General features: G+C 50.5%; 1 protein-coding gene across 4 annotated transcripts in view; it reads left to right on the forward strand.

Moving 5' to 3' along the window:
- Positions 1-9,801, forward strand: part of C11H21orf58 (chromosome 11 C21orf58 homolog) — a 41,561-nt gene extending 31,760 nt beyond the window's left edge. For 3 of the 4 annotated variants that reach the window (XM_030580986.1, XM_030580987.1, XM_030580984.1), the window contains 5 exons: positions 728-842; positions 4,033-4,172; positions 6,940-7,178; positions 7,880-7,942; positions 8,817-9,801. In XM_030580986.1, the coding sequence (XP_030436846.1) occupies positions 728-842; positions 4,033-4,172; positions 6,940-7,178; positions 7,880-7,937 (552 nt within the window). In that variant the 3' untranslated portion in view covers positions 7,938-7,942; positions 8,817-9,801. Of the gene's footprint in view, positions 1-727; positions 843-4,032; positions 4,173-6,939; positions 7,179-7,874; positions 7,943-8,816 lie in introns of all 4 variants that reach the window. The other variant, XM_030580985.1, reaches the window with a different exon arrangement.
- The last annotated feature ends 1,329 nt before the right edge of the window (positions 9,802-11,130 follow it).

Below are 11,130 nucleotides of genomic sequence, written 5' to 3' on the forward strand. Positions count from 1 at the left end.
TGGAAAGCGATCTGCAGTCGATTTGGCAGTAGACCCGCTAAATTGACCACTGGTGAATTGATCTCAGAGTGTCGATCCCTGCTATAGTGTAAACCTGCCCATAAATAAACCTTTAGATTTAGATATTAAAGGATTGGCCACATCATGATTATTGGGTAAGATCTGAGTTATATATTGACCTGGTGTGTGGCTGATAGTTTGGGATCAGAAGAACCTTTCATTCGATGAAATTGGTTGTAAAGAACCACTCATCTTAAAGTCTAGTGTTTTTAGTGGTGATACAAGGCTGGAATGCCTCAGGAAACTGCTTTTATGACTTCTTGTTAACCAGTGTGGTAAAAGAAATTTACTGTTATTGCTGGCTTGGTAGATCTTATGGGAGAATCACCACCAGTTTTGTGGGGAGTGTCTGCCCTGTTTCTCAGCAGTTTGTCCTGAATTTGGTATTCTCAGTTGTGACTCACGAAGGCACAGTTACAACCTCACATGACCCATCTTGCAGAAAACATCTCTTAGCTATGCCATATTCTTATCATTAGCATATCTCTATGAAGAATATGGGGCATAGGGTCACATCCTTATTTTTGAGCTGGACACCTGCAGTTATAACATGTGGCTCAGCTGTGAAGCATGCAGGGCATCAGAAGATGATATGCAGTAGCCCAGAGAGTCCAGGATTGCAGGCAGTCGGTAACCCTGACTTCTCTTATTTTCCTTTTGTTCCTAGATTCCTCAGCAACCTGCAACCATCATCCAACAGTTACCTCAGCAGCCACCTCTCATCACACAGATCCCACCTCCACAGCCCCTTCCCGTCCCCCGTTCTGGAAGCATTAAGGAAGGTAAGCATCAGCCACCCTAACATGCTGGGTCATTCAGTGCTTTGAGATCAGAGGGAGCTCAGGAAAGCAGGAGAAAGTATCACTGTGGTAACATAAGACAGCACTCAAGTTATCTTGTGACCTAGCACAACCAGGCTGTCAATGGAATTACTGGTCTTGCCAATCAAATATATGGGCCCTCTGACGTGGGAACTTAGAATAACTTTAGTGCTGCTGAGCACTTTATCTTGCGACAGAGAGGCACTATACATTGGGTAAAAACCACATTAAGCTGTGGAGAGGGTTTAGGGGAAGTAGAACAGCACAAGGGAAGATACTGATTAGCTACAAATACCCTTGTTAATATTTAAAAGTTTTACAAACAATGAATAATGCTAAAATGAGCAAACAGGGTTTTTGTACCCACTGTCCATTCTCCTTTGTGCAATGCAAGCGTTTGTTTTATAATGTGTAGGAACAGCCTGTTACTGGAAACAAGAGGAGGTAGCTGAATGTGCTACCCTGCATGCACATAAACAAATGTGTTTTGTGTTTCTAAATGGAGGTGGGCAAGGTCCAAGAATAGCATATGGAGCTAATATCTGGGCCTTTCCCCAACTCAGATTTTTGCATGGGCTTTCCTAGTACTGCAGGGAAATGAAAAAATCAGAAGGCACCTCCACAGGCTGTTGCTTGGGGATTTAATAAAGTCTCTGGTTTATTTGAATCAATTTACTTTCTAAAACAAAATGAACCACTTTTATGTCCGAGTACCTTGAAATTTGATGCCGTGTGCTTGTAACCGTTTCGGTCCCAGGATATTAGAGAGATGAGCTGGGTGAGGTTATAGCTTTTATAGGACCAACTTCTGCTGGTGAGAGAGACACGCTTTTGAGCCACACAGAGCTCTGTTGGTCCAGTAAAAGCTATTACCTCACCCATCTGGTCTCTCTAATTCCCCGAAGGTGATGCATTTACCCCATGGATGAATTTGGTTCAATATGTCCAGTTAAATGAAAAACCTGGTTACTTTAATTGTTTTTGTGTTGTGGTTGAATTGATTCTGGGGCCAAGATACCAGGGTGCTTGGTTCAAGGTGGATATATACTCTAGATGCATTTTTAAATCCACATGGAAAAAAATGTCAGGGTGACAGTTTAGTGTCTCAAAGCTGGAGAAGATGTTTAAACAAACAAACATTTAAAAGATTTCTTTTCTTTTCCCTTGTTTTTTCCCTAAAATTTCCAGTCATGTTTTCTGATTATAGATGCCCTGGGTGATTAACAGTTTGTCCCTCAGCAGCTCTCCCTGTGTGATCTTGCAGTGAAGGGATGATGCTCATTTGAGGTCTCCCAATCATTTTCATGGCAGCAAATGAAGATCTGAGACACAGACCTGTACTGCAGCTGCGTGTCGCACAGTGGTTTGGGCTCCAGGGAGTAGATGCAGACCATCTTTCACTTTCAGTTTGTGTGGGTTCTCATGAGAGCGCCGGGAACTGTTTGACTTAACCTGCAAAATTCCCCACCGTCTCAGCTCATGTTTGCACAACATCTGGGACCCAGCCATGCTGGCTGGGTTCTCGCTTGTTCCTGCAAACTGCCCACAAGGAGCTTTTTGTGAAACATTTTCTCTACCTGGCTTCCCACAGAATTGGACAGGCTGCAGCTGGCGGCACAAGGCTGGTTTCTTGGGATAGGTCATTCAATGGAAAGCATGCAGTATCCTCCTGTGCCCTGGTTGGCTGTGGTTGTGCTCTGTGGCCAGCAGGGCTAGCCCAGCCCAAGCTGTTGTCAAGGGATTTCTCAGGCTGACCTCTCTGATTCATCTGGGAAAACAAAGAACAGAGCACACTGTCCCAGACTCCATGGCTGCATCAGTCTTGTACCTCCCTGTAGCACAATGCAGACTCACCCCTGCAGCACCTCCTGCTGGTCATCCTTGGGAGTTAGCTCTTTGACCCAGGAGCACCCTCTGCAGGCCAGTGATCCGCTTGCCATTGGCCCCCATGTCCCTCCTAGGACCCCAGTGCCCTTATCTCAGGGTTCTCCCTCCTGCAGTACCCCAGTCTCTGGGTTTCCCCACCCCCAGGGAACCCCACCTCCTATCCCCACATTGACTGGCAGTAGCCACGACTGAGGCACTGTCTAGCCCCCACGCCCTGGGGCAGACTGCAGTGTATCAGCCAATCTTCACAGGAAACAAGGGGTCTGGACTGGCTGCCTTTACCCACTCTCCAGCTGCCCCCCTGCAAGCCCAATACCTATGTGGGCCTAGGACCAGGCCTGCAGCGTGGGGACTTGCTGGCCTAGGGCTTCCCAGCTCCTAAGGCCTTTCCCTAGCCCTGCCTCCCACTAGGTCCCCTGGGTGAGTTCCCCAGCAGCCAGACCTGTCTCCCTCTCAAGTCAGAAAGAGACTCCTCCTTCTGGCTGCCCTGGCCTTCTTATAAGGCCCAGTTGCTCAGTTTGGGGCATGGCCCCAGCTGCAGCCACTTCCCCCATCAGTTGGGGTTTTACTCCCTTGCTTAGCCCCAGCCCTCTACAGGGTTTTTCTAGCCTCTTCCGGGCTAGAGCGGGTGCTTACCCGGCTACACTCCTGCAGTTACCCTGCGGTTGGGAATGTGCTCATGGTCCAAACAGGCAGGAATCCAGTGACGCTGAATTGTGAATGTGCATCGGTGACGTGTTTCAGCCACAGGCAAACCAGGTGTTTGAATGGGACCCTTGTGGGACTTTCTGACCTGTAAAGCTGTAGGAACTGGTTCCTATGCAAACCCTTGTGATGAGCCTCTTTGGACCTGCATGTGCAGGGCTTTGATCAGCTAGGGTCTGCCCCTTCTGAATCCGCCTCCATCTGAGAGTCTGAACAAACTCAACCAGTGAGGCTTGTCTTAGTTTGGCTCACAAACATGCAGCGAGGGCTTCTTCGCAGAGACAGGGAAAAACTAAGCTGGGCTGAGAGCCTGAACACTCTAATCCAGCCCTAGGTATCTGCCATAAAGGGCAGTCACGGGCCAAGGAGACAGTGGTGTCTATTCACATTCTCCTCCTCCAAACGTGAAAGGCCCTTTCAAGATCCCCTTTCAGCTGCCTTCCCTAAGTCAGAGCTGCCTGGGCGCTGTGCTAAGGATCTGACCCACTGAGACGCCCTTTGCCCTCTGGCTCTCACTGCCAATGCTCTTCCTTTCCCTTTGGGATTTGTCCGTTTTCAGACATGGTAGAGATGATGTTGATGCAGAACGCTCAGATGCACCAGATCATTATGCAGAACATGATGCTGAAAGCTCTGCCACCGATGGCGTTCTCACAGCCCAGTGGGACCGGGTCACCCTTGCTGCAGCACACACAGCAGGTAATGACATTCACCCTTCAAAGAGCTCCCCAAGCAAGCAGATGCTGGGGCACGAGAGGGGGAGCTGATCTCTACATGCTGGTGCAGGGCCTGGGGGGTGGGGAGCATGTTTTGAATATTTGGGCCTGAATGTGGCTTCAGAACCTATTGCCCATGCAAGCGCGTTATAGGGCACTGCACACACTGGCTGATCTATGGGATGAGCTCAGGCTGGATGGCATCTTCTGGAGCTGAATCTGCCCCCCGTGCATGTCTCCTGGCTCTGCCTGGGGTGACGGAGGAGTTCAGCTGCTGCACCACCCCTCGATAGGGCGGACAGGGTATGCTCTCCCCTCCACAGCAGGCCAGCTCTGCTCTGCCACGACCTCCCCTCCTCTCTGCCCAGCGCTGGCCTCGTAGAGGCCTGGGGCCAGACTGTGTTTGGCAATGTGCAGGTTCCTTCTGCATTCCTGCAGGCTGGGCACACTCCAGCCCTAAGCGCGTAGCTGAATTGCATATAAGAAAACATTCAGTCATCCAGGGAAGAGCCCACTTCCCAGATGCCCACATGCTGCCTGGTGGCTGGGAACCTGGGATTCTGTTGCAGGCTGGGGCAGACACTTGCATTTAAATTCATGGGACTATTTCTATGGGCCTTCCATTTCCTGAAAGCTTATTTTGCTGGAACCTGTAATTGGAAAGTCTGGCGTGGCGCTTTGTGATGGGCTGGAACAGAAGCACTGATGTGGTGGTGGTGCCTAGAGACCGCAGTCAGGATCAGGGCCCTGTGTGCTCGGGGCTGGGCACACCCACATGTGTAGAGACAGAGAAGATTTTCCAAAAGCACCTAAGGGCCAGATAGATAAAGATTTGTCTAACTCCCACTGAAATACACAGGAGTCAGGCGCCTTCATACCTTTAAACTCTGTCCCTAAATGACTTAGGAGCCTCAGTCTCATTGAAAGTCAATGGGAGTTAGGCTCCTCGGCTCATCTTAGTATCCCCCTAGGGGCCTCTCTGCATCTTTACGCACCTAAATCCCTTTACAAATCTGGCTCTAAGTGCCTAAGGCCCAGATTATTAAACGTATCAAGACACTTAACTCCCACTGAACTCAATGGTGGAGTTAGGTACCTAATTCCTTTAGGTGAGATGCACCTGAAACGGGACACAGGAACCTGTCACTGAGGTGTGTTTGAAAATGTTACCCCAGCCCCTGCTTGGAGGGGTTTCCAATCGAAGCAGGAAGGACAGTTAATTTGGGAGTTCCACTGGCTGCCTCACGCTGTGCTGAGAGATGCTCTGGGCTTCCCTCCCCATTTCAGACCTGCATGGTGCCAGGGTCTTGTCTTTTCTCTCTGCGCACAGAGCAGAAAGTGCACTGGCTCCTGGCATCACGTGGGCATGATGCTCTATGGCCCCCTTGTGTTAAGACGACTGCCACCACACATCTCAGCTTGTAACACTCGCCCGGCTGGTAACACCTTCGCTGGGTGCTATTTCCAGCTCTAACGGATGGCTTACACAGCCCAACCCACTAGCCTTCACAGGGCTCTGGTAGGAAACACAGCTCCCTTCTGTAGCTGATCAGCTTCGGCTGTGGTGGGTGGGGGGCGGAGCTGGCATTTCCTGCACCTGTTCAGCCCCCTTCTCCACATTAGACGTACTCCAGTGTTTAAGAGCAGCTGTCGGCTCTCCTGTTTCAGGGCAAGCTCTGCAGCAGCCACTGCCAGGTGGCAGAGTATCGCACTAGGGGAAGCATGAATCTTCCCTGCTGTGCCTGCTCTCAGCCAGGTTTGTTATGGAGTGGCATTTGCACCACACCCCAGAGCAGAGCGCAGTGCGACCGGGGCTGGGGAGGGCAGGTACACCTGTGCTCATAGGGGGACACATGAAGAAAATCAGGGTGCTCACAGGACACTGCAGCACAGTCTTAAAGGGGGAGTAGTGCACTACGAGTGTCCCAGCACTGCCAGAGAGATCCCATCCGGCTGCCCCCCAACCTGCCCCGCACACATTCTGTCTGCCCTGCTTTGTACTCTCCTCACTCCAATATTGGTGGCTTTAACATCCCGGGTGAATATTCTCGTCTGCCTTGAATGGAAAAGCAGAGCCTTGTTTAATGCAGTGCCTGACTCCGCTTGTCTCTAGCCCGAGGGGGAGGGGGTGCAGGAGGGGAGAGCAAACAGCCTGATCGCAGGCTAAAGGAAATGAGAAGAGTAAAAGGTCAGGAGCCTGCACCTAAGAGCCAAGGGACAAGCAGAGCCGCCCTCTTGTTCTTTACATCCCATGGCAAGGCCAGTTGCATTGCCCGAGGTGGGGAAGGGAGTGGAGCTGGAGCGTGCAGTATGTCTGCACTGCAGTTAGACACCCGCGGCTGGCCCATGGCAGCTGGCTCAGCTCATGGGGCTGTTTAATTGGGTTTAGATATTCAAGCTCAAGGGGGTAGGTCCCAGACCCACACTCCAGCCTGAACCTGAACGTTTACAGTGCAGTTAAACAGCCCTGTAGCCCAAGTCCCGTAACCCAGGTCAGCTGGCATGGGCCGGCCGCCGGTGTCTAATTGCCAAGTAGACAGACCCTGGCTGTCTGGGTGGGACCCAGTCACCCATGCCATGCTGCAGTTGTTATCACACTAGTGAGTGTAGCTGGGCCATGGGCCCAGGAAAGGGAATGCTCTTTATGAAAGTGCTCCAAGCTGGCCCTCCATTGGTGAGTAACAGACCATTGTGCTCACCTGCCATATGGGTACAAATTTAACAATTTTCCCTTTTTCTCTTATACTGAGGATCCCCAGTTTGCTGCTCCGGTTGTTGTGAAAGCAGAAAAACCAAGGCCATCCACGGTGCATCATCACCACCATTACCCTTCCCCAGGAGTGCAGGCCATTCTTTCTCAGCTGCCCCCAGCTGGCTACTCCATGTGGCCCCCTGTGATGCCATCCAGCCTCATGGGACAGACTGGAGGATTCCCAGCCACTGTGCATCACATGACTGGCCCAGCTAGCACCTTCCCTGCAATGCACACGTAAGTCAATAAGCTGCCATGCCAGGAGCTGGTCTAGTCCCTTTCCTTCTGCAGCCTTGGGGTGGCTAAGCGGCCTCACAGGAGGCCAGAGCAGCAGACGCCCTGAGGTCCAACTTACCATTGGTTTCTGACTTCACCACAGAGCCAGCCCCACCTATTTTCTTTAATATGCTTCCTTTGCTTTGTAAACTGAGTTTAAGTGACAGCAAGAGTTCTGTGGTGATGGGAGAGACTCTGCGATAGGAGCTACCTTGCTGAGTAACTAACCCTCACTGACTGCTGGTCGAATGGGAGTGTCACACGAGAGCTACAAACACGACAGTGGGAACAGCGATTGGGATACTATCCCTGGGGGACACCAGTTGGAAGATCCCAACTGCTCCAGTTGGCAATGGCTTTGTGGAACGAGTAGCAGGGATGTTGTTCTGTGGCTTCTGGGCCTCCATGAGAACTCAGCAGAGCCCTTTAAAACCCGAGAACGCCCAGCTGAATGAGAGCATCCACTGTAATCTAACTCGGGTTAACGGTGCCCTCAGGCGGGACGTCACTAAAACACCAGAGAAACAGTGAAAGGTTTATGAACAAGACTAAACACTACGGCAAATATTTATTGACCATGAAGAAGAATTTATTCCTGGAATAAAGCTGAACCCCTGGTATACACCCGTGTTTCTAACTGGTTTTTCTTTTTCTAAGTGTAGTAACCGATGGACTCCTCCGCAGCCTGCCCCCGGGTTTGTAGACTCCTCAAGCCTGTAGCAAAGGTAACCAATCAGCTCAGTTCCTTCTGTCACTGTGCACCTCTGCCCTGTGCAGTCCCTGCTGTCCCAGAGCTTCTCCTGACTGGATATTGCCAATTGCAGCGCAGTCCGCTGGGGCTGGCTTTTGGTTGTGACCAAATCTCCCCTGGGGAGACTGAGTTTTTGCACAGTTGTCCAGTGACATCTTAACCTGGCCATTGTTAGCCAGTCAGCTCCTTGGAAGTGTCACAGTCTGAGCAGGCCTTGAGGAGGGATCTGAAGACAAAGACATGTCATGGCAATGGGCGACTCCATGGAAGGAATTTGGCCCAGTAGCTGAGGGGTTTGTTGCATGCTTTCATTTGAATCACGCATTTGTTTCTCTGACCTTACAGCCTGGAAATGCTTTGTAAACAAAGTGCCAGAGGCAGAGGCTGCACCCTGAAACATAGTGAGGGCAGGGATGGATGGGATCTGTTTGCATTGGCATTCATTCCGCTCTGCTCATGGTGGGATCTGAGCTCGGGGCCACAGCCCAGGAGAAGGTCAGCTAAACAGATCATAGGATGTTGAACACTCCTAACCCTGTTGCTTGATAGACAGCGTGCTGCAGGCTCGAAGAACTATTTCTGAGAGCTAAACACCGCACAGTGCTGGGCACCTGTACGTCTCACCGAAGTCAATGTGAGTTGCTGGTGTTCCACCCCTCCTCAGTGCATCCAGCCTGGGGAGATCTGAGCCACACCATTTAAAAAGGATTTTCCCCTTTGTCTCTAAAGTTCCTCTCTAGCCAAGGGTCCCGTGCCCCTATGCACTTGACACCATCCTTCTACAGTTACACCAAGCATATGCTATGGGCTAGCATCATACACCTGACAGCCATTTCCTTCTGTTGCAGGTGGCTAGTGAGTGGACACGGTCTGTATGCGTCACCCATGCACGTGGCGTATAGCATCACTGGAGACGACTTTCTCTAGAGAGTTCCTGAAAGATTCTGGCTGACAGGAATCTGCTGTATAAATAGTCACATGCCATTAGTGGAGCTGACAACTAATAGAGGGGTGGCAGAACTGTGTAATAAACTGGAAATGCAAAAAACCATATTGTTACCTCTTCTGGATCAGGCAATTAGCCAAAACTTTGGGGCCCTAAGGCTGTTTCCACTAGAAGGAGAAATTGATGATAGTCAGCTATTTCTTTGATGCAACCCTGGTTATTTAGGAAGAATGTAAACAAAGTCCTATTTCCTTGAACACAAGAGGAAGCAAACAACAGGAGACAGTTTCTTTGCTCACAATTCCAAGCTTCTGTGAGCTAGCACTTGACCCCAAAGTTCTTAGGGCTTGTCTACACGGCAGTCAGGAGCTGTGATTGCAGCAGGTGTAGACAACCAAACTTGTTTTGATGTTGCTGGCACGAATAACAATAGCAATGAAGCTGCAGCAGAGAGGAGATGGCAGCCACTCAGGTGTGCACCCAGGGTCCTGGATGGGCTGGCCAGTTGCCATGGCTTCACTGCTATTGTTACTCAAGCCCTGGCTTTGTGTGCTGCAATCACACTCCCAATTGCAACGTAGACACGCCCTTAGCTTTTCCTCAGGGTGTCGTTACCAGTGCCTTGGTGGCTGTGTCTGGTGCTTCCTTGCTGCCTTCTCTGTCTCTCTCTGTGTCTGCTGCCCCTCCCTCAGATCTACCGGCACAGTACCCAGGGAAAGCACTTCTGCCCACTTATTTCAAATTGCTGAGTGGCCTCATATGTGCCTCTGTTCTGACTGCAGACCCCTATTGTTCCAGCTCCCTGGTTCCATGAGTTGCTCAGTGGCTTCTTACCAGGGCGGCTCCAGGCACCAGCATTCCAAGCAAGTGCTTGGGGTGGCAATCTGCAAGGGGCAGCAGTCTGTGTGTTTTTGCCCCCAAGCAGCGTGCCGAATTGCCACCCCAGACGACGTGGGCAGTCCATGTGCCGTTAGGGCAGCACGCACATTTCTGCAGTGGCAGCAATTCAGCAGCAGCTTCTATGTTCAGCTGTCCACAGAGGCGCAGCTTTTGTCTTCCGGCTGAAGACAGAAGCTGCCACCGAATTGCTGCCGCCACGGAAACACGTGTGCCACCCTAACGATACACGGACTGCCCGCACCGTCTGCGGCAGCAATTCAGTGCGCTACTTGGGGCAGCAAAAACAGCAGAGCCGGCCCTGCTTCTTACGACTAGCTTAAATGAAAGACAAAGGCTACACCCCACCCCAGTTTCAGTGAGGTAGAACCCAACCCATAGCAGTATCGTTTACCTTCGGTCACCTCACCATGTCCCCTAGTTCATCCATTTAACCTGTGTCCTCTCTGTCATTCCAACCCCCTAGCCAGCTGCAACATGGCCACACCTGTTCAAAACCAAATGCTCACAAAAAGCCCTTTCTTTCCCCCATGTTACAGGGAATTTCTCCCCCGATCCCATAGGCCTGAAGTGTAGGGTGAGTCTGGGCCACCAACAGGGTTTAGGTCCAATATGGAATTTTTAGTGCACAGTCGCAAGGTCCAGACAACCAGTTAATGCACAGCAGTGCATGGTAGATTTACACCCCAGCTTACCACGTACTAAGTCTGTATAAACAAGCCCCTCCTTTCCCAGGTGATTCACACTAGAATACAGACAGTGGCCATGCCTGGTGGGGGAAGGAGAGTCACAAAGGAAGCTGTATTTACCTTGTTCTTTAACATAAATGCACAGAACTGTGTAGCATTCAGTAACAGGCATTTCTTAGCATTGCAATATGCATCTTATTTCAGGCCTCCAGAATTCCCTTTTTCCTCAGCATAGCTGTGTCCACCAGACCACCAACAGGTCTCAAATCCTTTCATTTCTCTTCTAAATGACAGGTTTGCTGCAGCCTCCTGCTCAAAGTCACTTCCTTGCAGCTCTAATCTTCCTCAGGAGGGCTATGTGCATTGATTCCTTGTACCTGGTGTCACCCAGTGTTTTTTCTTGGATAATATTACGGAAGTTGCTTAAGTCGAGCAGGCATTTTCCCCCATTTGTTTCATTATTCCACAAACTTTTACCCATACAGTCAAGATCAAGTTCTGGTAAATTCTTTTCTGAGAGTTCAAGAGGATTCTCCTGGAACCTTCAGGAATTTCATATTCTTCAGTTGTATTTTGTCCTTGTTCATCAATTCTCATATGGCAACCTGCAATTCTGAGTCCATCCTCTCT

The sequence above is a fragment of the Gopherus evgoodei genome, chromosome 11 (genome assembly GCF_007399415.2).
Source record: "Gopherus evgoodei ecotype Sinaloan lineage chromosome 11, rGopEvg1_v1.p, whole genome shotgun sequence".
Taxonomy (NCBI): domain Eukaryota; kingdom Metazoa; phylum Chordata; order Testudines; family Testudinidae; genus Gopherus; species Gopherus evgoodei.